The 25,377-nt window shown below is 47.2% G+C and overlaps 11 protein-coding genes across 11 annotated transcripts; 6 read left to right on the forward strand and 5 right to left on the reverse strand.

Annotated features, from left to right (window-relative positions):
- Positions 1–15: 15 nt before the first annotated feature.
- F4813DRAFT_9144 (uncharacterized protein) lies at positions 16–1,831 on the forward strand. The gene is made up of 2 exons (XM_049249033.1): positions 16–340; positions 389–1,831. Exons 1-2 carry the CDS (start codon positions 209–211, stop codon positions 1,385–1,387), a joined length of 1,131 nt encoding a protein of 376 aa, XP_049104700.1. The 5' UTR covers positions 16–208; the 3' UTR covers positions 1,388–1,831.
- Positions 1,582–3,012, reverse strand: F4813DRAFT_9141 (DUF431-domain-containing protein). The gene is made up of 4 exons (XM_049249031.1): positions 2,456–3,012; positions 2,208–2,318; positions 1,982–2,100; positions 1,582–1,833 (listed from the first exon to the last, which is right to left on the reverse strand). Exons 1-4 carry the CDS (start codon positions 2,793–2,795, stop codon positions 1,777–1,779), a joined length of 627 nt encoding a protein of 208 aa, XP_049104701.1. The 5' UTR covers positions 2,796–3,012; the 3' UTR covers positions 1,582–1,776.
- A 350-nt stretch (positions 3,013–3,362) lies between these two features.
- F4813DRAFT_9158 (IEC3 subunit of the Ino80 complex, chromatin re-modelling-domain-containing protein) lies at positions 3,363–5,046 on the reverse strand. The gene is made up of 2 exons (XM_049249034.1): positions 4,451–5,046; positions 3,363–4,381 (listed from the first exon to the last, which is right to left on the reverse strand). Exons 1-2 carry the CDS (start codon positions 4,657–4,659, stop codon positions 3,622–3,624), a joined length of 969 nt encoding a protein of 322 aa, XP_049104702.1. The 5' UTR covers positions 4,660–5,046; the 3' UTR covers positions 3,363–3,621.
- A 409-nt stretch (positions 5,047–5,455) lies between these two features.
- Positions 5,456–6,523, forward strand: F4813DRAFT_384318 (metal-dependent protein hydrolase; the record flags this gene model as incomplete). Its single annotated transcript, XM_049246071.1, has 1 exon — positions 5,456–6,523. The coding sequence occupies one exon, from the start codon at positions 5,456–5,458 to the stop codon at positions 6,521–6,523; it is 1,068 nt and encodes a 355-aa protein (XP_049104703.1).
- A 140-nt stretch (positions 6,524–6,663) lies between these two features.
- Positions 6,664–8,749, reverse strand: F4813DRAFT_341717 (Endosulfine-domain-containing protein). The gene is made up of 2 exons (XM_049241323.1): positions 8,116–8,749; positions 6,664–7,831 (listed from the first exon to the last, which is right to left on the reverse strand). The coding sequence occupies exons 1-2, from the start codon at positions 8,149–8,151 to the stop codon at positions 7,376–7,378; spliced, it is 492 nt and encodes a 163-aa protein (XP_049104704.1). The 5' UTR covers positions 8,152–8,749; the 3' UTR covers positions 6,664–7,375.
- A 501-nt stretch (positions 8,750–9,250) lies between these two features.
- Positions 9,251–11,219, reverse strand: F4813DRAFT_341731 (uncharacterized protein). The gene is made up of 3 exons (XM_049241324.1): positions 10,873–11,219; positions 10,100–10,808; positions 9,251–10,038 (listed from the first exon to the last, which is right to left on the reverse strand). Exons 1-3 carry the CDS (start codon positions 11,135–11,137, stop codon positions 9,423–9,425), a joined length of 1,590 nt encoding a protein of 529 aa, XP_049104705.1. The 5' UTR covers positions 11,138–11,219; the 3' UTR covers positions 9,251–9,422.
- Positions 11,220–11,227: 8 nt separating this feature from the next.
- Positions 11,228–13,488, forward strand: F4813DRAFT_9406 (uncharacterized protein). The gene is made up of 2 exons (XM_049249063.1): positions 11,228–11,810; positions 11,875–13,488. Exons 1-2 carry the CDS (start codon positions 11,439–11,441, stop codon positions 13,261–13,263), a joined length of 1,761 nt encoding a protein of 586 aa, XP_049104706.1. The 5' UTR covers positions 11,228–11,438; the 3' UTR covers positions 13,264–13,488.
- A 689-nt stretch (positions 13,489–14,177) lies between these two features.
- F4813DRAFT_9411 (putative quinone oxidoreductase) lies at positions 14,178–15,658 on the forward strand. The gene has a single exon (XM_049249064.1). The coding sequence runs from the start codon at positions 14,432–14,434 to the stop codon at positions 15,542–15,544; it is 1,113 nt and encodes a 370-aa protein (XP_049104707.1). The 5' UTR covers positions 14,178–14,431; the 3' UTR covers positions 15,545–15,658.
- A 1,312-nt stretch (positions 15,659–16,970) lies between these two features.
- On the forward strand, positions 16,971–18,083 carry F4813DRAFT_384323 (uncharacterized protein; the record flags this gene model as incomplete). The annotated part of the gene is made up of 2 exons (XM_049246072.1): positions 16,971–17,481; positions 17,545–18,083. The coding sequence occupies 2 exons, from the start codon at positions 16,971–16,973 to the stop codon at positions 18,081–18,083; spliced, it is 1,050 nt and encodes a 349-aa protein (XP_049104708.1).
- Positions 18,084–19,810: 1,727 nt separating this feature from the next.
- On the forward strand, positions 19,811–22,959 carry F4813DRAFT_9416 (sulfate permease). The gene is made up of 5 exons (XM_049249066.1): positions 19,811–20,403; positions 20,468–20,613; positions 20,689–21,241; positions 21,292–22,184; positions 22,236–22,959. The coding sequence occupies exons 1-5, from the start codon at positions 20,118–20,120 to the stop codon at positions 22,800–22,802; spliced, it is 2,445 nt and encodes an 814-aa protein (XP_049104709.1). The 5' UTR covers positions 19,811–20,117; the 3' UTR covers positions 22,803–22,959.
- A 383-nt stretch (positions 22,960–23,342) lies between these two features.
- On the reverse strand, positions 23,343–25,282 carry F4813DRAFT_384325 (general substrate transporter; the record flags this gene model as incomplete). Its single annotated transcript, XM_049246073.1, has 6 exons — positions 23,343–23,745; positions 23,825–24,157; positions 24,246–24,626; positions 24,796–25,014; positions 25,077–25,198; positions 25,262–25,282. 6 exons carry the CDS (start codon positions 25,280–25,282, stop codon positions 23,343–23,345), a joined length of 1,479 nt encoding a protein of 492 aa, XP_049104710.1.
- Between the last annotated feature and the right edge of the window lie 95 nt (positions 25,283–25,377).

A 25,377-nucleotide genomic window follows, 5' to 3' on the forward strand; every position in this document is an offset into this window, starting at 1 on the left:
TTTCACTTAGTTAGGTACCTACCTAGGTAGTTAAAAGATTAGGTAAGCTATGAAGACGCAACTTCGCTCTTTAAAAGATAGACCTACTAGGGAATTACAAATTACAATTACAAAGTTGACTTTCAAATCCGTGTTACACGACAACCTGACATCTCAATGCGTTTCTGCATATCCTTAAGCCGTCATAATTCTATCTTACAGATATCCGATGGCTAGGAACGGTGTAAGTGAGGCTGGTCCTCGCGTTCCCTACGGAGCTCCCGCGACCTGGCACAGCCAACTGCCCGCCGAGGAGGATGAATCTGAATGGGAATATGAATATTCCAAAACCGAGACTGAGGTAAGCATTCCACCACAAGCATTTAGATTAGCGACTAACTTATGTTAGAGCTTCTATGTCACTCTAGACCTCTCTCAAGCAGACTTCACTAGCCGTGATGCCAGTGTTGTTAACAGGCCGGGCTATCGAGGTGGCGAGAAAGCTGAAAGGGCGAAGTTGTACTTGAATAGGCGGATGAGCCCGAGTAACGGTATCGATAATAGCGATGATGAGAGAGATCTATCGCGAGATTCAAACCCGAAAGAGTCTCAAATTGCTGACGACGGAGATGACCATGAGGTTCAGATCTTGGACCTCGAAACTACTAACCCAATTATTTCGTATAAGGGGCGCGTTTATTCAGGCCAATGGAACCAGAACGTCGGCACCGAACTCCTCATAGCAAAGCGTGACAACGATAACCCTCTTCCGGCTCTCCGGCAGCTGGATCATGATGTGGATCTCTTGGCCGCTAGCTGCGCAAGAATCAACGTCAAGGAGAAGCAGCTCAAGTCCAAGGACGCCACTCTAAAACGACAGCGGGATGCGATTGCGTCTAAGGAGCGGCAAACCTCCCAACCTGCTGTTCCTCCTGCCGAAAAGTGGGCGGGTCCGGAAAGAGTCGCCCAGGGCAATTTTCTCGAGAAGCTCATCGCGCTCAAGAAAAAGTTGGGCGAGACGGATGAAGTCACTGTAATTGCTAAGAGCATGGAAGTGAGAGCCCAACATAACCGAAGCAGAAAACTCAAGCAAGGCCACCGAGGCAAATTCAATCTTCCCCATACTAGGGGCCCGAGGAGAATGAGGGTGAAAGACGCGGGCATTCTTAGAACGTTATCGATTCGTGAGGGGTCAGCCGCAACTTCGCCTTCGCCTAGCGTTGCTGATACTATGGTTTCTACGCCCACACCGCATCATTGGGATGAATTGGAAGAAGAAGGGGAGCAAGGGGATGAGAATGAGGTGATAGATGAGAATGTAGATGAAGAAGAGATGGACAGGGCCGAGTATTATGGATCGGGAGGAGAGGGAGATGAGAATGAGGACGTGGACATGGATGAAATCTAAGTGTTCTTCCAAGCATGCTGATCGGAGTTGACTCTTATTATATAGCACTTTGAGGTTCAGTCAAGAGCTTCCGAAATGAGAATCAATCTTGGTGGTTTAATTTGCCTATTCTTAAGTATTCTTGTCTGCTTCCTGTGGAGTACTTTGTTCCTCGGGGGTAAATACATGCGTGATCGCATTTTCCAGCTCATAATACAGTAACTAGGTAGTCACAGACTACTCGATGATCCTCAAACCCCATCAACCAGCCATGGCGTTTGCGTTTAGTCAAGTAATTTTGTTGGTCAGGTTAGGTAGGTAGGTACCTAGCCTGTCCTAATCACTCGTTGCCCAATTTCGTCCCGGTACTCGTTGCAGTTCACAGTCTAGAATTCATTCTGGAATGGATTCTAGAATAGATCGTTGATACTCTTGTCGGCATCCTTCTTGATAAGATCTATCATTCCCTACCAAGTCGTTATCAGAGACGCCATACTCCAGCTATGTAGCAGACAAAGACTAAAACAGCGGTGAAGACTGTGGGATTGGGGGGAAAAATAGAAAATGAGAAAATAGAAAATGAGAAATGAGAAAATTGCGGAAATATTCACCCACCTGAGGCATGATCGGCTTTCCGTCTTTGCCCTTCACGTATCGGAACGGCATCTCCGTGCTCTCGTGCTCGGTGAACTTGAGCTCGGGGTAGTCGAGGTAGGGTATCTTGTTCAACGTGACTGTTTCCCTCGTTAGCTCCGTGGGTTCACTATACTCTTACTCGTTCGCGAGGTAGCTGGCTATTAAAAATAGGCAAGGCCGAGAAGAGGGAGGTGAATCAACCTACACTGCTCCTCGATCACCATCCGTGTCACCCTCACCGCCGTATCCGTCGTCATCTGCACGGGGCCTAGCCGGCGGCCCTGGTATCCCTTCTTACGTAGCTCGGACGTGCGATCTGTCCATCATATTAGCAACTTGATTTTCATTACCATTCCGCTATCCTTCCCTTCACCCATCCATCTCAAAAAAAAAAAAAAAAAAAAAACCATCTGGCCTCCACCCCCCCCACAGCAAAGAAAAGCCCACACATACCTCTCGGCGGATCATCGCCCAGAATCCCGCCAAACAGAAACACATCGAAGTCCCTCTTATCATCCGGGCTCAAATCCCTCTCCGCCTGCGGATCCAGCAGACACACCCTCTCCCTGTCCTCCTCGTCCGTGTATATATCCTCGATGCTCCGGCCCTCGGCGATGAAGGACGGGAACCCCGTCAGCTTGTACGGGACCTTGAACCCGCGCGGCAGCGACGACAGCATAAACGTGCTCTGCGCCCGCTGCGTCTCCTCCGCGATCGCCGCGTACTCCAGCTCCGACCACGGCCCCAGCTCCGCGTCCAGGTGCTCCACTACGTATGTCTTGCGTTCCGGCATCTTGGTGGGCTGGGACTTGCTGCTGCTGCGTGCGTGCGTGACTGGACTGCTTATAATGTGGGTAACGATGTGTGGGAAAGGAGGGCACCTTTTATATTCCGAGATTTCCCTGGATCTCGGTGTCGATTGTTGTTATGTTTAGTTTGCGTACCAGGTATGTATGTACGAAGTAGTATGCTGCAATGAGACCCAAAAGCTTAACCTATGTAGTAGATATAACTACGCCTTTTACTATAAGTAGTCTCAGTTCGAATTCCGATATTGCGATTTTGATCAACTAATTTATGTAGGTAAACAACTTATAAAGGTTGAGAACTGACGATGTATCTGCTGACCCGTTCGACTTAATTGTATGAATTTATTGGCTCCCAAGATTTCCATGGAAGCCCAAACAAAACAAAGCCCTGAATTTGTACCCATTGAGAAAATTCCACTTAATTGAAAGAGCGGGAACCAATCAAGTCGACACGGCCAAAGCTCCTACGTAGACGCCCTTGCAGGTATGTATGTATGTATGTATGTCATGTGAAGCTCGATTCAGTCACTATACACGGAATGGGAAAGCAGTTGTAAAGACGCACTTGAACTTATTAATAGGCCTAGTTAGACACAGGATTGTGAGGCTAGACTAGACTGATCAAAACACTACCGCATTATATACCCTTCTAGTACCAATTCCATGCCAAACTGATCTCAATCATCGTGGTGCCTTTTAATGCCCTTAAACCCTGCGCCCGTAGCCATCGACTACTTATGAAAATACACCGAAGAAGCCCCCTCGTAGGACTATCGTAATATGGAGTAGGTAGGTAGTTAATATAAGAATTTAAGCGGTTGACTTCCGCGAACCCTTGGTTGGAAGAGAACCAAAGTCTTTGCTCTTACGCTTCTTCGTAGGCCTGCTCGATCCCCCCTTAGGTCGGTAACCGCCGTCGTCGTCTCTTTTCCTCTTCCCCTTCGCCGGCGCATCGTAACCCGCATCATCATCCCAGTCCATGGACTCGGCAGCTTCCTTCTCTTTTTCCTTACGGCTGACAGCTGATTGCCTCTTATTTCGTGCGGCCCCGCCGCCTTTGCGCTTCCGACCGTCGTCGTCCTTATCATGACCGTCGTCCTTGTCTTTGCCTTTGTCCTTCTCCTTCTCAAGGTCTTGGAGGAACGTCTTAGGTGCATGTCTTCGCAGCCAGTTGTAGACACTCGTCGGGTTGCGCAGCGCGAAGTTGGCGGCTGGATTTGGGATATCTTTGCCAATGGCGCTAGGCGCGAGAGTGGGCTTTGGCTTTAGGCCCAATCGCGTATCGAGTTCGTGGAGATACTCGTCAACGTCATCAGCTGTTAGAAAAGAAGTAGGATGTATCTGGGGGTCTCGAGGTTCCAAGTCATCCAATATTTCTGGATATTGGTCAACAGTGGCGGCAAACGATCTATGCGGAACGTCCTGCTCTAGTCGCCTTAGAGACCTTGTAGGTTTTTGGGTTGCGTCTGAGTCGTTATCGTCATCGTCATCTTCCAAACCGAGGTCTATCCGTCGCTCGAAAGGGATCTGGGGCGACTCGTTGATATCAAATAGCAAGTCCAGTAGGCGACTGAAGGCGCGGTTAGCGGTCGCATGTCCATCTGTCGAGATAAAGCGCGAAGAAAGGGATAGTTCTTACTCGTTCTCGATAGCTAACCGCTTAGCAGTTCGCATGGCCTTTTGTTCTAGTTTATGCAGAGTCTCGATTTCCTGCATTTGGTGGTCGAACTTGATGCGCATCTTTCGATACTTCTTCTTCCACGATTTATATGACGGCCTGGTACCAGTCATATGAAGGTCGCTATGGTCGACATCTTTGTCGAACTCGGCCTTAACCGAGCGTTCCATTGTCTGTCTACGTAGCAGCCGTCTTACGCGATAGAGACGCGATAAATGATAATTTGACGGTTGTAAGGGGAAAAGGGAATTAAATTAGAGATGGTAAGAATTTGGAAAGGTTGGGTTAATTGATTGCGAAGAGAAGTAAATGAGAGATAAATGAGAGATAAAATTTCGGTTGGGAGGGGAGGCTATCCTAAATGATTACGACAAGCGACACGGGACAAGGCGGAATTGTCAAACATGGCCCATGCCTCCGAACGTGACTAAAAACAAGAAGACAATGAGAGTTGGGGGGTTAATGTTTGGTGGATTGAAAATTTAATGATTCAAAAAGGGCGGGTGTATTCATAAAAAAGAGGTTATGTGTTATGGCAAGAGCGATCGCATTTCCCTTCTAGCCTAGCACACTGATACCGCGCATCTTTCCTTCCTAACAACACGCGTTCATACCATCTCCTCCTTCTTTTGGGGGCTAATAAAAGCATCAGTTCTCCAGATGGAGCACTTTGCTAAAACCACCCCTAGGTACCTATCAATTAAACATTCCACACCTCAAGCTATCGATACCTGGATACCCGATATTACCTACTGCACCGCACCAAACTTAAAAAGGCCAAATTATAGACCCCACCAGCCCACCATTCGTGTGCTATCCCTCTTTATTACTTCTTTACAGCCAATAGTTATCATTAGAAATATTCACAGGCTGACCTTTACAAACAACGAAAAGTCAATTGGAACAATTAAACAACCACATATATAACCAAATATATACAATTGTATGTTCCGACAAGTATTCAAAATGGCTGAAAGCGCAGCAAAAAGATTGAAAACCTCGGGCGGTGGTAGCGGTGTTAAAATCGGCACCCACAACGGCCATTTCCATGCTGATGAGGCCCTCGCCGTTTACATGCTACGGCTACTTCCTACTTACGCCGACTCTTCCCTCGTCCGCACGCGCGACCCGGCTCTACTAGAGACATGCCACACCATCGTCGACGTAGGTGGTGAATATGACGCCTCGCGCAACCGCTACGACCACCACCAGCGTACCTTCACCACAACCTTCCCCGGCCGACCAACCAGGCTGTCCAGCGCGGGGCTGGTGTACATGCACTTCGGCAAGTCCATAGTCGCCCAGCAACTAAGCAAGTCTGAGGATAGCGATGAGGTCGGTGTGGTGTGGAACAAGCTCTACGAGTCCTTCATCGAGCCTCTCGACGCCCACGACAACGGCATCTCATCGTACGACCCGAAGAAGCTAGAGGAGGCCGGCATCGAGAAGGCATTTAGCACCGGTGGCTTCTCGCTCGGTGCCATGGTTGGTCGCCTAAACCCCAAATGGAACGATCCCATGCCCTCGGACCCGATCGAGGCCCAGGCCGCCGAGGACGAGAAGTTCCTTACGGCGAGCACGCGTATTGGCGAGGAGTTCTCGCGGGACCTCGATTTCTACACGCGAGCATGGCTGCCCGCGCGCGCCATCGTTCAGGATGCTTACAAGAAAAGACTGCAGTTCGACCCCGAGGGCCGCGTCATGGTGTTTGAGGGCCAATCCGTGCCCTGGAAGGACCATTTGTATACCCTGGAAGAAGAAGAGGGAGAGTCGGCTAAGAAAATTCTCTACGTGCTGTACCCGGAGAAGCCCGTCCTCGACTCCAAGTGGCGGATACAAGCTGTGCCTGTGACCAAGGACTCGTTCCAGAGCCGAAAGGCGCTGCCCGAGCCGTGGCGGGGCGCGCGCGATGAGCAGTTGGACGAGCTGTCTGGGGTTCCGGGTGGTGTATTTGTGCATGCGTCGGGATTCATCGGAGGAAGCAAGACCTTCGATGGTGCTAAGGCGTTGGCGGAGAAGGCCTGTGCATTTTGAAGATAGAATTCCACTTACCGAGTAACCAAGTATGTAGAGGAACTGGAAAAGTGTGATGATAGCTTCCTGGTATATACCCAGCAGAAAGACAAACAATCAATGGAAAGCTACAATCTAGCACATGAATACCCTGTTGAGAACACGGCACAACGACTTCAGATTTTCCGAGATATTAACCCTCGTTATCAAAAACAACTATCTGACACTGACACCAGAGCAATGCCTAACCCATGTTTCATTTACAGGCAAGAGTAATAAATAGCAGCAGTTCCAAACATACCTAAGTCAACCAAGCCAGAACACAGAGACTAAAACAAAAGCAAAGGAACCAGGGATCTTAGCGAAAGTTCTCGATTTGGGATTTGGGAATAGACCCTAGAAGACGACGACGACGACGACGACGACACAGCGTCGTTTCATCCGTAATATTTTTTGCAATTGCGAAGATTTCCCTTTGCCAGTACCACGCGAAATCACCGTTTCCCCGAACGCCGCGGGAGGATTAAAAATCAAAAAGAAGTAACTAAAAAAAAGTCCCTCGTTTCCCATCGGCCTGAAAGGGAGCCGGCTAACTAGCACCCTTTGCACCTTTCTCGTCTCCCTCGCGCGCAATAAAACGCAGCGCAACTACTCGGTCGTACAACGACGGGCAAAAAACGTACACATGCGCTCCCCTTGGCCGTGCATGATAGGGCTGGGGAGAAGGGTGGAAACCCTTTAGATAACGCGCCTCTTTTCTTAGGTAAGTAGGTAGCATCCAACGCTGTTCATTCGCTATCCCCCGTTGAATCATCTCGTCTCACCTCATCCTACATTGTCCCGCCCTAGTAGCAGTGTCGTCTTACTATCATCCTATCTTCTGATCGGGATAGCTTTGGCAGCATCGCCGTTCACCGCGGTACCGGCAGCTTCAGCATTGATAGCGTTGTTCTCCTTGTCGCCATTCTCAGCGGTGTCGTTCTCGTCGGCGCTGGTTTCGCGGTTGAGGAAGCTGCTCTCCTTGATAGGGCTGCCGGTGGAGGTGACCTGTTGGCCGGTGTGAGCGTGCAGGCTGGGGTGGTGCTGGTGAGCGACGACGCCACCGCCGTTCTGGCCGTTGGGCGACGTTAGGTGGGGGATGTTCTCGGGGACGGGGTGCTGGCTGCCGACGCTGCCGGTGTCGACGCTGTCGCCCTTGCCCGCCTTCGACATGGCGTAGTCTCCGCTGTCAAAATACTTGCGCTCCTTTAGGTGCTTGGCGAAATGGTCGGATTTCGACGGCAGCTTGCCGTACAGGCGGAAGAGGCGTTGCTCATCGGGGGTGAGCGACTGCGATAGAGGGAGTTAGCATCCATGCTGGTGGTATTTGTATGTGGGGTTATGTGCAGCGGTGTCATGTGGAACGATGGAGATGTTCGGTAGTGTAGTAGAGACAAAGACGTGAGACTTAAATCTCGCCATAATTAACCAAATATTGGGATGATATGTTTGGTTCCGTCCGTCGCATCGTCTACCCCCCCTGGCTTGGGTACAGTAAGTGGGCATCCAACCCGACGAGGAGTAGAGTAGATGAGTGTGGTGGGGAGGGATGTAGGTGTGAATGGAAAACTGACCTTGACGTCAACCTTGTTCTTCTGGTGAGGGTTCATGGTGAAGTACACGAAAGTCTCCTCGATCAAAGGAACGAGTCTTTAACAGACGGGTTTCTCTGTGCCGTTGGGCTTGCGAATGGACGGTGGTGTTGAGAAGAAGATGTGGTCGAAAGAGGTGGGAGGTTTTGTCGTGGTTTGTATTGGAAGTTCGTTTTGGGGAGGGGAGCAAGAATGCAACTAAGCCTAAGTGCCCCAGTACAGGTATCTTTCAAGTACCTCTGACTACCCTGACTACCGATATAAGCTGCGGCAGGTGTAGGTGGTGGGATGGCTGACTACCGCTGCGATTGGGGGGTGACGGAATTGTACCCGCTAGCGTTGCTTTTAGCTCAAACAAAGACCCAATTATAAGTACATACCGCTTAAGTAAGGATGAAGTATCTCCAAGTATCTACCTAGGTAGGTAGATACCACTGTTTGTACATATCTTAGGAGGTAGTGCTTGTATCTAAGCATGTGGCAGCACGATATCACTTACCTATAATATCCGGAAGTTGCCGCCCTCCCAAATTCTTAAAGAAAAAAAAAGGGTTGGAAGAATAAATCAGGGTCCAATATGCAACTTCGAATTGCTTGTTTATTAACATACGACAGCTATTCTTTAACCTATCAAATTAACTCAACTCTGTTTCACCTCGTTGACTCTGCCCACCTTTATGAGTCAGTTCCTAAGCATCGTCGCCATGGCAGCCCATCTTCATTAGCCCATCTTCATTAATACCATTAATACCATGACATCGATCCAGCACACCCATGACGACGGCCTCGTAAGGACTGACTGCGTGGAAAGCGTTCGACATGTATGATCCGACGTCGTAGTCACCACCACCCTACAGCGAACTGGTCACACTTAATATTGGTGATATTGGCGATATTGCGGTCGGACCATCAACTCCTTATCTAGAAAACGTCGTGATCTGACGAACACCAATCAGATACTCTACTACAGGAACACAGCAGAAAACCCCGTTGTTTTTTCTATCTTGCTGGATGAGGTATGATAATAAAAGATGATTATTGTCTGATGTAATAGCACCGCTATGTTTATGTAGTAATGTGATACGAAACTCCTCATCTACACATTAGTTAAGTCTTTGCCAATTGCTTCAGTTTGTACAATTATTACGCAAGAGAGAAAATAATAAAAAGAGCAAATTTTTTTTTAAAAAAAAAAAAAGTTTGAAAATAATTCAAAATAAGTAGGAGATAAATTGACTTGGAATATTTCGGCTTAATCTTTTTATTAACTTTTTTCTCTTCTGTTTTCGTCAATGCGTAATGTCCGAAGGAGGCGAGATTCGACGGAGAATGCTAGGTTTATATATTCCATCATTGCGGAAAGCATGGATTACTCTAATGAGCAGATATGGTCGCCTCCAAAGAGACCTTGGGTCATTTCTCATCCTCGATCTAGACTGTTCTCGAATATTGTCGCCCGTACTATTGGTCCCGTCCTCTTCCTCCTCACTCCCTTGCTCTGAAATTTCATCTTCATCTTCATCAGCGTCGGAGTACGGTAGTGCGAAAAGAGATAGTTGCTCCAAATTATCACCAACATGAGAATAATATTGTTGGGCTGTGTTGATCTGCTTGTTGAAACACACCGGGCAATTTCCTTCTGCCTTGCGGATATCTGGTTGGCTACCAATGTCCCCTACAGCTCTCTGGCCGCTTTCTAGGTCATCAGTATGGTTTGCCATAAGATGGGCTCGGGCTTCCTCAACTGTATCAAAATTTTGAGAACAGCCTAAAGGGCAGTGCCATTGCCTCCAGTGAACATTTCTCATATGGCTAGCCCAGTCAGAGCGATGCGAGAACTGATGATCAGCTGTAAGACAAGGCTCAAGACAAACATATGGCCTTAAGTCTCTGAATACATGCTTCCTATATATACATTAATATGGTACAAGGGAGAAAAGGGCTTTCTTATGGTAAACTAGCGTACTTCCAAGCTTGCCTCGAATCTACCTCGATTATAAAATAGCAGAATTGGCACATGAACGGACCATCAAGATGTCCTTTTGGCAATGGCGGAACTCTCAGCTGATCTGGATTAAGACTAGAAGGGGCATATGAAGTTCGAGAGATTTCTGACCTGGAGTCCAAATCTACCGTCAAATTACCTTGCAGGTTTAATTCATCACTATAATCGCTGAGGTTTTGGGGGATAGGAGAGGCTATAGTCGTCTGTTCACCTATATCATCAACGATGGCATCGAAGATAGCACCGATATCCTCGTTGACACCACTGTCGCTCTGTATACCCTCAGAAAGCTTTCTATAGTGGTCTTCCCGGTACTTGAAATACTGACGCCGAAATGTTATTGCTTTCCCGAGTCTTTCAGCAAGATCATGGCTTAAGCTAGGAAATTTTTCTTCTACGTGGCGGATATCCCATTCTGTAGGAAGGTTAGCGAAGCTGCCATCTTCGGCTCTAGATTTGAATTGATCATATGGGGCTGGATTGGTAATAGTGATAGACAGCCGAAGTAAGCAGTCGAGTATATGGCCTACGTCCCCTAGGATTAAATCGAGCGTAGATTCATTGGAGCCATTATATTGTCGAAAAAGAGCCGCTAACTCCTTATCAACTGGGTCTCTATGCTCATCTTCAGATTCATCTTCAGATGTGCATTCCCTTGATGTGACACAGGCTATATCACGCTCAGTATAACTAGTAGCATATTGCAGTGTATACCCAAACGCATCTGAACTAACCTTTCTCGAGGGAGCTGCGTAGTTGTAGAAGTAGAGAAGTGATATATTTCCGAAGCGATGATGCATCTCGAAGACGGTATTCTAGGGAACGACTTCCTGATTGACGATGTGCCCCCAGGTTTCCAGCCCATAATTTAAATCTTGCCAAATGAGACAGAGTACGTGCTGCTCTCGGAATGGGGTCGTCATTGAAGGATGAGATGAGAATCTTAAAGCACTGTAAATTATGCGCAACAATTTTTGAAAATCGAGGCTCGATATCCATTTTGTATTTGATTTTCTGTCTTTGGTTTGGCACCTAAGGCGGAAGGCTTAAAGCTTGGTCACTTCCATGAAATAAGAGTGAGTGATTTAAGGCACGTATGGTATTATCCGTATTCCTTACTGTCTATCCCCGCACACAGCCTCGTAGCCATAGAGCTCCAATAAGATTGCAAAGGGGCGGCCACATGTTACATTATCTCGACTTCTTGACCATAGCTGAGCGGGGGCTCACCAATTCTTCCCATACCTATTACGAGAAGCACCAATCCCCCTTGTCCCGTTGAAACCAGCTTAATCTGTCAATGTCAGGTCTGGAAATAGCCGGTCTTGTCCTAGGGGCCCTCCCTCTAGCGATAAAAGCGGTGCAAAGTTATAAGTCTATCTTGTCGTCGATGTGGCATGTTCAGTACGGCCTCATCTGTCTTCAGAGGGATCTCGAAACAGAATGCATACGGTTTCAGAATACTTGCGAGACTCTCCTGGTCGGAATAGCGCCATTAGCTATGATAGATAGAATGACCAATAATCCATTTGGTGATGAATGGAAGCGGTACTCCGACGAGTTAAGTATACGGCTCTGGACGTCAAAAGGGACATTCGAAACCCACGTTGCAGAGATGTTAGCGGCAACAAAAGAGTTAAAAGAAAAGCTTTGTATTCCATCCAATGACGCCGTAAGTAAACTATTATATGAAACTTCTACACTTGAATTAAATCTAACTACCTCTTAATACTTAGACAAATCCAACAGACTCACATTCGATTCTCCAGGAACTCAAGAAAGGGACATCCTTCACGTTGAATAGAAAGGATTATGAAAACATATTATCCCGTATAAAAACCGGGAACTCGGCTCTCGAAGGTCTTATTGCACCAAATAATGACTTGGAGTCAAACAGGCGTCATCGCTCCCAAGCACGGGTCACAAGGCTTCTTCGCGGGTTGTCATTGAGCATATACAACGCTATACTCAGCGCGTTGACGTGCACATGTGCTAATGAGCATAGTGTCAGTCTTGAACTTGAACATAGGCGTGTTGTCCTCGTTCCCGGTGATATCGAAGAGCAAGTTGCTAAGAAGTTCAATTTTAATATTGTACTGAAATCCGCCAATGGTGTTGGCGCCGATGGTAGAAATTGCGTGGCCCACGTAATTCAGGATACGAGAGAAAGCTGGAGCAGTCTCGCCGTTCGGCTAGTAGACAATGAGAGCGACGAACGCCCTTCGTCTCCTACCAAAATATCTAATCCTAGTCAAAATACTAGAAGACGTATCCGATTGATTCCTTGGATGAGACCAAAGAGTTCAAAATCAAACATAGCGATATCCTCAGCAACAAAAACTCGAATAAAGAATATACAGAAATTGCCTATCTTGCCAACAACTCCAAGTTCACCTAAACGAGTTATCAACCTCTGCAAAGCTATCCAAATAAGTAACAAGCAGGCTGTAAGCTGCTTCGGATACGTTCTGCATTCAGAGCGCAAGTTCGAGCTATACCCTTCATCTTCCCCAAGTTTCCAGAGAAAAGTGACGCTCCGGCAGATTGTCGATATAAGCAAGAAAGGCTTACCGCCATTTGAATATCCTGATAAGATCAAGGCGGCCCTGGCCCTTTCTATCAGTATTCTACACCTCTATGATACACCGTGGCTAGAAAACATGGTTACCTTAGATGACATTGTTTTCTTCTACGACGATTGTATTGAATATTCTCATCATGATTCTCCCTATCGTCCCCATATCATGAAAAGCTACGGTTCGGGGAACTTCCCCTTGACAACTCAAAAGGTTAAGTCGCCCAACTCGCGGAAGCCGATGAATCTAATTATATTCTCACTTGGGGTTTTGCTTACACAGCTTATTATCGGGAAGGCGATTAAAGGGCTCGATGTTGAAGACAATATGGATGTGAAGTCGGTTAGTCCAAAGCGAAAGATAGGAAGTCGACTAACTAACGGAATCCTGGAAAATGGCGGCACGAGGTATCTGGCAGTGGTTAACTGGTGTTTTGAAAACGTTCACAATGAAGCTGATTTGCGGAATGACAACTTTTGTCAAGAATTCTTTGAGGCTGTGGTTACGCAGCTAGAGGACTGTGTGGATTTATTGGAGCGAGGTAATTAAAACTAAACATTAGGTATTTTAACATAGAAGAATATAGAGTCGTCTCGGGACAGGACAGTTGGTAAACCTCATTGCACTATCTGTTTTAGGTGTATTACTTACTGTCGATACTGGGACGAATAGCTTCGAGGGTAAAACATGCCCGGCAGACTTTGCGATAGAGTAAGAATAGGTACACATTAGGTTAGGTACCTAAGGTAACTAACCTATGAAACTCATTTGAGGGCATAAGTAATATGTTGTTGAGTCTTCAAAATAAAATTGTTAATGAGCACTTGCACATCGCTCTTGAAACTTACCATGAACTATTTCAGTAACGATGCGGAGTTAGCAGTTTAATACCGGCGATAGGACTCATACCCTTTCCGCTTTAGTACTTTGGCGCACGGAGTTTACCTGAGTGGTTTGGTTACCGATGATATAAGCCTTGAATGATGTTGATCTTGATGTTTCTGTATGTGGAGTTTAACACCTGAGTTACCGGTGATAAGTTTTATGTTCCCCTCTCCTATTTTGGTGTCTACCCGGTTTTATGAGCTTTCTCCGAACCACAATATCAAGCATGTCGGGCTGAATTGAGAAATATTAAGAGGTTTTACTGGTAGTCAGATTCTAATACCCGCGAAAACTAGATGGTTCATAGTATTGTAGGATAGTAAACTTGTGATTATAATGAAGTAGCTCGTATCCCTACAACGCTTTCGTAGAATACCGTAAAGACATGAACTGGAATGCACTAGTTTTAAGTCCTATGATTTTACTTTTATTTCCATTATTATCCCCTCGCGTCTTATGTGAAATTACTGACGGTTACCCCTATTCACTCATGTCATCTGGTTTTGTGGAGATAAGGAGCATGGGGTCTCTAGGAGATAATAATCAAGCAACACCATATAAAAAAAAACCTTTGGAAACATCATGCTATAGTATCAAGGGCTTCGCGGAGATAGGTATTCGCAAGAGGTATAATCCTTAAAGGGGAAATGTTTCCCGTAGATTAATCGGAGAAGTTTTGAATATATCCGATCATCGCCGGCTGAGGTAGAACGGCCATTCTTCTTATATAAAGCTTTTAAGATCCGGTATATAAGCCTGAGAACATGTCCATAATCAGCTGTCTCTCTACCTATCCTGCAATCTCAACCTTATCTTCATCTTCACTTCCACTATGGCATCCGACCTTCCCACCGAACACCGCGCCCTTGTGCTCGAGGCCATCGGCGAAGGTTTCAACCTCAAGAACATCCCAACTCCCCAGCCCTGCCTGGGCAAAGCCGTCGTCAAAATAACTGCTGCCGGTATACTTTCTTACCACCGCGAGATCTATGGCGGTACTCGTTTCTACAACTTCCCCAAGCCAATTGTAGGTGGTATCAGTGCAATTGGCCGTATCGTCGCCGTTGGGGCCGATGCGACCCTCCTAAAGCCAGGTCAGCTCGTGTATGTCGACTGCGTGATCCGCTCGCGCGACAACCCTAGTGATATGTTCCTCACAGCTATCCACGAGGGCCTGAGCGAGGGCAGCAGGAAGCTAATCCGCGACGTATGGCGTAACGGGTATTTCGCCGAGTACGCCGAAGCGCCCTTGGAGAACTGCTTTGCCCTTGACGAGGCGAGATTGTGCGGCGAACTGGGCTACACAGTCCCGGATATCTTGTATAGTTGCCACATGCTTGTTGGGTTCGGCGGATTCCAGGATATTGACTTGAAGCCTGGCGAAACTATCATTATATGTCCGGCTACTGGGGGCTACGGAGGCGCGGCTGTACAAGCAGCTATTGGTATGGGAACAAGAGTCATCGCCTTTGGCCGAAACGAGAAGGAGTTAGCCAGGCTCAAGGAACATGTGCTAAGGGGCACGCCAAACGCCAATATCGAGACGGTGAAGATGACCGGGGATGTGATGGCGGATGCGGCTGCGCTGCGGGCGTTTGGCACTGTTGACGCTGTCCTCGATCTTACGCCACCGAAGGCAGCCAAGTCCGAACATGTCAAGAGTACCATCTTGGCTCTCCGCCGTGGTGGGCGTGTTAGCTTTATGGGCTGGAATGAGGATCCTATGGTCCCTATTATCATAGGTATGGACATCTCCATAAAAGGGAAGCTGATGTACAATCGAGATGATATCGTTTTATTCTTTAAGATGCTAGAAAGGGGCTTGTTTCCTCGTGGCAAGGATTTCGTGGAAACGAAGCTCTTTAAGATGGAAGATTGGAAGGAAGCTCTCGATGTAGCGGCGGAGCACATTGGTATTGGAAAATTCGTGGCTTTTGCCCTTTAAGATTGTGTCTTGGTCATCACGAGAACCTACTAAATAGGTTAGAGATATGGAGGAATAGATAAATTGACATACTGGTATATGCGGTTGGTACAGACAAAATATAAACAAATCTCCTCTCTTTATTACTCTCATTGTTCTTATACGGCGTAGGACATATTCTCATGTTAAGGGGTATAAGTGAAGTGAACTATTAGTTAAAATCATTTTATATGTGGGTAAGGGTCAAATAAAGCACGAGTATCAGGTACTTAATTTAAAATGCAAGATTTAATATAGATCATATTAAATACCTATTAATATAAATAGATCTGGTATCTAGCATCTAAGGCGATGCGATCAAGTATCCAAAAACCATATAGCTGAAGGCAATATGAGGTATACATGTGTTATTAGCCAGCAACCTACAACATAGCTTTAGGTACTCAGCTTCAGTTTGGGACTTCTCTATTATTATATTGATATAAATGCGGTACCTTTTAAGTAGACTTCTGCAGTTAAATACCTTTATAAAAGAGACGAAGTCAGTCCAGTACCTTGAGTCTACAGCACCAGAATAAACCCAATGCACATACCACGCCACCTACCAAGACTTTCGGCTACAGTTATCCGATATCTTTAACATATCTCAAATACTGACGAGCACGTAAAATCTTCAAACTACTATAAACTCTACCTAATATTAATACCCTACTGCTGTGATGATGTCCTATCTACAAGCTGGTGGATCCGGAGTCGAGCTCCATCACCGCCGAAAAGCCAGTAAGAAACAAACGTCTCTATCTCCACTCTGTACGAGCAAACCGACGGAGGCCTCAAAAATTGCCTCTTTGTCGCTTTCGTTGCTCTTGGCAAGAGACAGCTATGCTTCTAGCTGAAAGCTGAGATCAAGAGACGTGGCAGTAACACAGGCCCTATCGCAGATTTTAAACCCCTCGACCACGTAGTTCACAATTTATACAAAAGTTATGATTCGCGAGTTATGTACCGAGAGCATTGTCCCTCCTGTGTGGATCGACGTCCATCTATCGAATAGCTAAGAAATCTAGCAGCGGGATCAACCTTATTTCGATTTTATCTTCAGCGCAGATCACCAGTACTCTATACTTAGGCTTCGTGTTGGTTGACAGCAATGCATAACTGTGCAATGAGGGATAAGATTAGGTTCACGTCGCTTTATGAACTGTTCAACGTGTATTTGTGGCCGTAAGACAGCCTCGTTGAGTTGTATAGGCAAGTATGAAAGTCGCCTTGATAACCGGCCCTTTGATGTTTACTACCAACATCAAAACTAATAAATTTCCCAGCACGATGAAGTTGCGAAGGAATCCGGCCCCAACAGCAAGTTTAGCGATATCTTTATTATTAATATTTCATTAATATTTCGTCGTGACGCTTGCTTGAAGTATTGCCTAGAGCTACCGTCGTCATGAAGCTCTTACGACTTGGGCTCGTTGCCTCTAGTGTTGGACTCCCGTTCGCATTAGGGGCAATCCGCCGCGATCTTAACAAGAGGAATGTTGAAATAGCTCAGATTGATCATGACAGCCGCATCGATCAAAGAAGCCAGGAGATCCTTTTCAAAGAGGCCGGCTCTGACTTTGAGGATGTTTTCCGGTGCGCCGGAGGTACCGGCAAGCGTCTCACGTTCGACGCAGACCAAGTATTCGTGGCATGCTGTGCGCCAGGTCAGAGACTACTTGGGAGCCCTGATACCGCATTTGACTGCTGTGCTGAGGGTCACGATTTAGTTGGAAGCGACCATACCGGCTATAAATGCTGCCCTGTGGGCCAGTCCTACGATGGTATTAGATGTGGCTGGGTTTGCAGTAATGGAAAGGTTATGGTGGATGGCCAGTGTGCCTGTCCGCTGGGAACGAGCCCGGCCGCAGATGGTGGCTGCAGGGGACCAATAGGTTGCGATTCTGGCATCACTACCGGTACGTGCTAATTCATTCTCGCATAAATATCCATAACCGCGGAGAAATCTAATCGCGTAATAGGAAAATGCTACGTCTTCAAGATGGAAAACGGACATACCTTCGGCTACGATAGCATACAACTACACTACAGCGCAGCCGACCACTCCAACCAGCACCGTATCGGGCGCTTCAAGATCTGCGGGAATGAAGCCTGCACTATAGGCCGCGCCGTGAACCCCAACGACCCCGTACATATCAAAGACGTGCAGGGGACCGCGCACCAGAGCTCGGAAGTTCAAGGGAGTCAGTGGCTTAATGGAGCCTCGGACGGGAACCATATTGGACGAACCGCTCTATATGGCGATTCTGGTGTGTTCACACTTACAAAGTGGTCATGCGGCAAGTACTGTCTTGGGGGTTTCGGGAAAGGGATCAGCTACGCGTTCCCGAGCGAGACCCCTTCCATCACCTTTACCTTGGACAGACAAGCATGTACACCTATCGAGATTCTCGAAGTGCCCTGCGATATCCATAAAGCCGAGAATAATTGCATGTGGGAAAAGGTACCCGGAAGCTGTGGTCCCGGAGACAGTAACAGTTGCCGCTGTTCTAAGAGTTAGAAGTTCTACTTGTGGTGCATATAGGGGCATTTGGTTGGGATAGGGTTATGATGCATTGGTGGTTCATGGCTGGAGTCTGGTCTGGTTGATTGGATTTAGGGTCTATCTTTCAAGGGTTTCATTTTGGTAATTATCTAGGTTAGCATTATTCTTCCCGGCAAACAATAGCATATTATAGTTGAAGGATTATCATACGCAAAATTATGGCGTGAATTCATAGTTATTACGCTAATATCAAGATATACTCCTATAAACGATAGTTAGCGGGTTATAACTTACGCTTGCTTTAAGGTAGTATATAGACAACGTGATGGCGAAATCAAACAAGGTGTATATGGCGTTAGATCATTTTCTTGTAATTCACTTTCGCCTAGTTACCTAGGTACGTAGCCTAAATAAGCCTCTTACGTCAAGTGTCTTACAGGACTTCAATGCGAATCTTCGATAGTGAATCATAATATGAGGTCAGCTTGTCTGTTTGGCTTCCTCTACTCATGGTGTGATTGCTAGTTTCCTATCTGAGAGGCTGAATGGAAGCTTGAAGCCTTAAGATCGGCAGTGTATTACGACTATAGCACACTATAGCCCAAGTTTTATAGTATTATCTTATACACTAACCTGTCTTTGATAGTCTTCGAGATCTCACTAAACTTAGCTGCTCTTCTAGACTGAAAATTTACTTGGAACCACGATAGAGGCACTATCTGAATTCATCAGTTCATAGTATACTTAGGGGCGTTAGACTGCCAGGTAAGTCATGATCTAGACTTTATTAAACATAGTCCTAACGATTGATGCCTCGGGAGGCCTTCAATAAGGGTCAGTATCTCCGTGAGACAAGAGTATTGGCGGGGGCTAGTAGGTAACCTAGATGAGCATGGGGTGTTCTACATATAACATACGAAAGAATATTATTAGGTAACTGAGTTATTTGTTTGTTGGACTTACGGCGTGTGCCGTCTTGGAGCCCCCCTCGCCAAGGAGATGTCATGAGACGATAATCCGCGTGGATAGAGAAATGAGCAAATACTAAGGTATAAGAAAAGCTATGGTTTACCTCATAGTTACCAGATCTTGTGGGTTACATCTCGATAGAGACTTGGTTCATAGATATCCTTCATCCTCTTTCCTTATCTGTATGTACGTGTTTACTTCAGCTTGGCTTAGGTCTAGGCCACGCGTGCTTCTTAGATCTAATGTGTAGATGGAGGCTAAGATCTGGATCCGGCCTGCTGGAAAAGTTGGAAGTTCATCGTAGTGAAGATGCTGGAGCCAGAAGTTGGGGGTCCCATATGGCAATTTGTATGTAAATATGTCATTGTATCTATCATGCCGACTCTTTCACATGATAAATAGAATTCCTATTGGTTCATGATTGGATCGAGGCTGAGAGCTGGACTCGTAGCTGACCCCGTAAACTCAATGGCGCAATAAGAGCTAGTCCTGGTATAAGTGACAAGGTACACGAATTTCAATAGACATTTAGTAGATATTTGGTATTACAACCCGCATAATCCCTGTTACAAGGGCGCGCACATCATCGGAGACCCGCATTTCGCCATCTACAAGAGCTCTCGTTCGTCCAACTGAAGCTATAACAGCCATAACTGGTCCTCACCAAGAAAATACATGAGAGTAAGTCCTAATTGCATAATGCTCCTTCTTCGGTGCGCGATCCAGAATCGACAGTCTTCGTCCGGGGGGGGGGGGGTGGGTTATCCATTTCCTCGGCTCTCTCTCGTCTGCATATACTCCCGTCGTTAATTATATTAAATACGACCGCATTATGCAGTTCATTCCACCTTCCTGGAGAGCACGTTGATGGCATTTGCTCTGGCTTGGTTATATTATATGGCCCTTTTCAAAGTGAACTTCCGTTAGCAGTCGAGATCTAGACTTGGGTTGTTGCGTTGTGTTGCGTTGTAATCTTACCCAATTACAGCGTAGCTTTACACTGAGGACCTTCAAGGGGCGCGCCCCGACATAACCTTCGGGTTCATATTTGGTACTGTGTAAGACTGATAAGACTGAAATATGTCTCCTACTTTAACCAAGGTAGGCCATGGCTTTGCCTGGTTCTTTAACCTGAATCTCGACCCTTACGGGCAACACGAAGCTGAGCGCGCCGACTCAAGAGACGCGTCTCAAAGTCATCCCAATGTCGAGCCCTATGACGAAAAGGACCCGACCGCGGTCGACTGGCTCGCGAGTGTGACACCAACGCCTCGAGGGATCTTCCAATATTTCTATCGCCTATTTCCGTTCCTTCACTGGATTACTAGATACAATATGATATGGTTTATGGGTGATCTGATTGCTGGTAAGCTTAGAATCTACTCTACCCCCTCTATCGCACGGACAAGACTGACATGATCTGGCTTTAGGTATTACGGTCGGTGCCGTAGTAGTGCCTCAAGGCATGGCTTACGCATTGCTTGCGGAGCTTGAGCCTCAATATGGCCTCTACTCATCCTTCATGGGTGTTCTTATCTATTGGTTCTTTGCAACCTCTAAGGATATAACAATCGGAGTATGTTACTAAGTTTTATAGTACCTGTCTTCGGTCCGTTGTATTAAAGATATGTTTTGCTAACCCTCCCCGAAGCCTGTCGCGGTCATGTCGACTGTCACCGGCGGCATCGTCAACAGAGCAGAGGCGGCTATTCCTGATGTTCCGGGCCACGTTGTGGCATCTGCGCTCGCCGTCGTTGTCGGTGCTATTGTATGTTTCCTAGGGTTAGCACGACTTGGTTGGATCGTCGATTTCATTCCTTTGCCTTCGATTGCTGCCTTTATGACTGGATCCGGAATCAACATTGCGGTCGGACAAATACCCACGATGATGGGCATGAACAGCAAAAAGAAGCGATTTTCGACACGAGATCCCACTTATCTGGTTATCATCAACACCTTGAAGAACCTCAAATACACCACTATCGACGCTGCTATGGGTCTTACAGCTTTACTCATGCTGTACATCATTAGGGGGACTTGCACGTATCTAGCTAAGAAGTATCCTCACCGAGAGAAGACACTCTTTTTCGTCTCCACCCTCCGGACAGCTTTTGTCATATTGTTGTATACTGGAATTAGTGCTGGTGTCAATCTTCACCGCCGGTCCAACCCTCTTTTCAGTGTTCTCGGCGAAGTTCCTCGAGGTAAACATACTATTTACATCAACAGTTCAATATATGGCTAACAAATATAGGATTTCAACATGCTGCGGTTCCCAATCTCGACCCCAAGATTCTCTCCTTCTTTACCTCCGAGCTTCCTGCAGCCGTCATTGTTGTCTTAATCGAACACATCTCTATTTCGAAGTCGTTCGGTCGTATTAATAACTACGTCATCGACCCTTCGCAGGAATTGGTCGCCATTGGTGTCAGTAACCTCTTAGGTCCCTTCCTTGGTGCATATCCGGCTACTGGATCTTTCTCCCGCACTGCTATCAAGGCTAAATGCGGTGTGCGTACGCCATTCGCCGGTGTCATTACTGCGATTGTCGTGCTCCTTGCTCTCTACGCGTTGACGGCCGTCTTTTGGTATATCCCCCAAGCGTCTCTATCCGCTGTAATTATCCACGCAGTCTTGGACGTCGTGTCTCCACCTAACGTCGTGTATCAATTCTGGAGAATCTCCCCCTTGGAGGTTATCATCTTCTTTGCTGGAGTTTTGGTAACTATCTTCGACGGTATTGAGGATGGTATCTACACCACAGTCTGCGTGTCCTTTGCCGTCTTCATTTTCCGCCTATTCCAGGCAAAGGGTCGGTTCCTTGGTGTTGCTACGGTTCGAACTATTGGAGACTTAAGATCTGGCAAGCGTACTAGCTCAAGCCAGACCTTGTCCCACGATCAAAAGACCCCCTTAACTTTGAGGGAAGGCCACATTTCGAGCGAGCGCAATCTGTTCATCCCGATCGACCATGAAGACAACTCGAATCCTCGCGTACCCGTTTCTCATCCCTACCCTGGCGTGTTTATCTACCAATTTTCGGAGCTATTTAACTATCCGAACGCAACTCGCTTCTTGGATGGGCTTACGGCAGGCATTTTCAAAGCGACGCGAAGAACTGATCCGGAATCTATCGGAAAACTAGGCGTAAGTCTGATATCCCTAAGTCTCTATTTGCATTCACTAATGTTATACTAGGACCGTCCCTGGAATGACCCCGGTCCTCGTAAGGGCAAGGTTGTTGTGGACAATACGGCAGAGCGACCTACTCTTAGAGCTATCATTCTGGACTGTTCCGCCGTTAATAACGTGGATGCGACTTCAGTTCAAGCCTTAATCGACGTGCGTAACCAATTAGATAGGTATACTCAACCCGATACGGTCGAGTGGCATTTTGCCAATGTTAGGAACGCCTGGACTCGTCGCGCCCTTGTCGCCGCTGGTTTCGGGTTCTTACAGCCCAAGGGAGACGCTGAAGTTGGCCATCGCTGGAAATCCATTTTTAGTGTCGCCGATCTGGCGGAAGCCGCATCACCGCTTTCTGGAGAAAGTCACCTTGGAGAAAAGGGGGCAGTCGAGAAGCGCACGAGCCATGGTGACGAAGAGATCGGCGTGCAACCATCTTCGATCAACGAGGACGAGGGTTCCGCTCGCCAGGTGCCCGTTTATGGCCTTAACCGGCCATTCTTCCACGCAGATGTGCAAGAAGCTTTCGACGCGGTATTAGAGAACATCGAATACCGACCCCAGGTTTTTAAGGCCTAGGTGCCTGGTGTAGGAAAATAATGTTGTATAAGCTATGAACCTATATACCCTTTAGATACTATATCTGTCACTACGTATTCGACTAGGATATGGTCTGCCGTGTTGCGCAGAAAGTCGAGCGGCGGAAGTAAAAAGTTTTAATGATACCTGATTTTGCATGATAGTTTCCAGTCTTGGATGCTAATATTCCCTGGTGAATGCACGAGAACACGGCCAAGCTAGGGTACTATATCCTACATAAGGACCTGCGTTTGATTACCACATTGCTTTTGTTTAATACCAACTATATCAACAGACCATGATATCGATACATCTAAAATGGAATCGGATGATCCCAATTATCCAAAGCCTACCTAAAGTATAGCATTAGTAGATACAAATTTCATTCCGAATTCGATTAAGTCCAACGTTTGATATAAATGTTGCTAATTTTGCTAGGCTGTCTCTGGTTTTATATAATTTATATTCCGCAGAAAAGTATGTGGATCGATATCCTTTTCACAGCTATTATCTACCGTAAACATCCACAACTCGCCTGCTTCAAACCTTACCCTTCAACTCAACCTCCTTCACATCGACGGCCGCAGCCTCGGCGGCGGCGCGGAATGTCTTGGACCGCTTTCCGAGGACGATCCAGGGGGCGTCCGGGGCAAAGACCACGGTGCTCATCTGTTCGAGGGGTACGCGCTTGGTCTCGGGAAGCACGAGCCAGAAAAACAGCGCGTTGGTGGCGTTACACACCGCGAACAGGATGAAGTACCTCCAGCTGACCGAATCGATGGCTACCTTGGTGATTTGCCCGATAAGCGTGTTGAAGGCGAAGCTTACCATGGTTGCGAGGGATACGCCCTTGGAGCGCGTGTGCGTGTCGAAGATCTCGGCGGGGATGATCCAGGAGAGCGGGCCGCAGGCGAAGGAGAAGGAGATGTTGTAGAGCCAGGTACTAGTGAAGCCAGCGTTAGTTATCTTTCCCACAGCAAATAGCAACTATAATTTAATTAGGTAGGTAGGTATATACTTACACAATAATAAACCCCCAACCAGCAGTACCGCTAGAATTCGTGTCCGGCGGGAACTTGGAGATTAATATAGTAGCGATGATGAACATCAGGCAGTTGATGATGTTTCCGGTGATTATAGTTGGTCGACGGCCGAACTTGTCAATGAGTAGCATACAAAATGCTTGCGCGATGAGTGCGAGGATGCTGTTGATGGCCTGGTACTTGAGCGCGTCGTCGGCGGATATGCCGATCTGCGCGAAGATGGTGACGGAGAAATACTGGATCGCGGATACGCCTGTCATCTGCGTCGCGCCCTGGATAGCGCAGGCGAGGAAGAGGCGGCGGAACGCGGAGCTGTTGAAGGAGAACGGTTAGCTGATTAGGTACCTAGGTAGCCTATAAACAACGCCTTACTTGGAAATAAGATATATAAAAAACGTACGGATTCGTAAAAAGCTCCATATAGCTCTTCGCCTCGTGCTCGTGCTCAAAGCTAATCGTCTCCTGGATCTGAGCGAACTCCGCCTGGACCCAGGGGTCGTTTATATCGCCGTTGGAGTGGAGCTTGGCCAGCGTGCGCAGGCCCTCCTCGGTGCGGTCGTGGTCGATGAGCCAGCGCGGACTCTCGGGGAATAGAAGAATGAGCGCGGCTAGGACCAAGGCGGGCAGGTTCTGGATGCCGAGCGGGATACGCCATTGCGCGTCGTTGCTCAGGTTGATGAAGCAACCCCAGGAGATCCAGCCGGCGAGGAAGGCGCCGATGCCCAGCATGAATTGTTGTAAGCCCGTGACGCGGCCGCGGATGGAAGGGTGTGCTATTTCGCTCTGGTAGACGGCTGTTAAACGTAGTCAGGTTAGCATATCGGCTCTGCTACATCCTTCGACTCATTGTTGAATAGGAGAATCATCTCTCCAGGAAGTAAACTCACTACATAGAATCATTAGCACGTTACGTTCTTTATTCACACATACAAATCAATAGATGAGCTTACCGAATAATCATAGTCAAGAACCCAACGCCCAAGCCAGCAATCGCTCGTCCACCATATAAGTAGTGTATCGTCTGCGCGGCAGTCTGGATCGCCCCGCCGAGAAGGAATATAATAGCACCCAGCATGATCGTCAGTCTCCGGCCGAGCATATCACCAGCCGGCCCCGCGAACATGGCACCGAAAAAGGCACCGCCTGTGAATAGAGAGACGACGGCTCCGCTGTAGTTATATGATTAGGACCGCGAATCGGAAATGGAAGAAATGGGAAGCAGAGGACTTACTCTTGAGCTGAGTTTGATTGGAATAGTTCGGCGTACGAAGTACTCCCTACTACACCCGCGATGACACCGAGATCGTAGCCGAAGAGCACCGAGCCCATCGAGGCGAAGACGCCGACGAGGAACTATAACACGAAGGAGTTAGTTATGATCTCTATCGTGCCAATTGGTCTCGCCAATACACGTACCTGGTAAGTATGAGGCTTCATCTTGGCAATAACCGCATACAGTCAGTTGTCCTGGATATTCTATGCTTGCCTGTCTGTCTGTCTATCTTGTCTGTCTATCTATCCCAGAGAAACCG

Source organism: Daldinia decipiens, assembly GCF_022478715.1.
Source record: "Daldinia decipiens strain CBS 113046 unplaced genomic scaffold F4813scaffold_1, whole genome shotgun sequence".
In the NCBI taxonomy this organism is placed as follows: Eukaryota; Fungi; Ascomycota; class Sordariomycetes; order Xylariales; family Hypoxylaceae; genus Daldinia; species Daldinia decipiens.

Bases quoted from the DNA above. Each gene is read 5' to 3' on its own strand.
- F4813DRAFT_9411 (XM_049249064.1), top strand. From the start codon at position 14,432: ATGGCATCCGACCTTCCCACCGAACACCGCGCCCTTGTGCTCGAGGCC.
- F4813DRAFT_9144 (XM_049249033.1), top strand. From the start codon at position 209: ATGGCTAGGAACGGTGTAAGTGAGGCTGGTCCTCGCGTTCCCTACGGA. The intron at 341-388 runs GTAAGCATTCCA...AACTTATGTTAG, and splicing joins ATTCCAAAACCGAGACTGAG to AGCTTCTATGTCACTCTAGA.
- F4813DRAFT_9406 (XM_049249063.1), top strand. From the start codon at position 11,439: ATGTCAGGTCTGGAAATAGCCGGTCTTGTCCTAGGGGCCCTCCCTCTA. The intron at 11,811-11,874 runs GTAAGTAAACTA...CTTAATACTTAG, and splicing joins GTATTCCATCCAATGACGCC to ACAAATCCAACAGACTCACA.
- F4813DRAFT_341717 (XM_049241323.1), bottom strand. From the start codon at position 8,151: ATGAACCCTCACCAGAAGAACAAGGTTGACGTCAAG. The intron at 7,832-8,115 runs GTCAGTTTTCCA...CCTCTATCGCAG, and splicing joins AGAACAAGGTTGACGTCAAG to TCGCTCACCCCCGATGAGCA.
- F4813DRAFT_341731 (XM_049241324.1), bottom strand. From the start codon at position 11,137: ATGGATATCGAGCCTCGATTTTCAAAAATTGTTGCGCATAATTTACAG. The intron at 10,809-10,872 runs GTTAGTTCAGAT...AGCGTGATATAG, and splicing joins ACGCAGCTCCCTCGAGAAAG to CCTGTGTCACATCAAGGGAA. The intron at 10,039-10,099 runs GTACGCTAGTTT...ATGTATATATAG, and splicing joins GATTCGAGGCAAGCTTGGAA to GAAGCATGTATTCAGAGACT.
- F4813DRAFT_9416 (XM_049249066.1), top strand. From the start codon at position 20,118: ATGTCTCCTACTTTAACCAAGGTAGGCCATGGCTTTGCCTGGTTCTTT. The intron at 20,614-20,688 runs GTATGTTACTAA...CCCTCCCCGAAG, and splicing joins CTAAGGATATAACAATCGGA to CCTGTCGCGGTCATGTCGAC. The intron at 22,185-22,235 runs GTAAGTCTGATA...ATGTTATACTAG, and splicing joins AATCTATCGGAAAACTAGGC to GACCGTCCCTGGAATGACCC.
- F4813DRAFT_9141 (XM_049249031.1), bottom strand. From the start codon at position 2,795: ATGCCGGAACGCAAGACATACGTAGTGGAGCACCTGGACGCGGAGCTG. The intron at 2,319-2,455 runs GTATGTGTGGGC...TATGATGGACAG, and splicing joins GGGCGATGATCCGCCGAGAG to ATCGCACGTCCGAGCTACGT. The intron at 1,834-1,981 runs GTGGGTGAATAT...ACGACTTGGTAG, and splicing joins GAAAGCCGATCATGCCTCAG to GGAATGATAGATCTTATCAA.
- F4813DRAFT_9158 (XM_049249034.1), bottom strand. From the start codon at position 4,659: ATGGAACGCTCGGTTAAGGCCGAGTTCGACAAAGATGTCGACCATAGC. The intron at 4,382-4,450 runs GTAAGAACTATC...CCGCGCCTTCAG, and splicing joins CGGTTAGCTATCGAGAACGA to TCGCCTACTGGACTTGCTAT.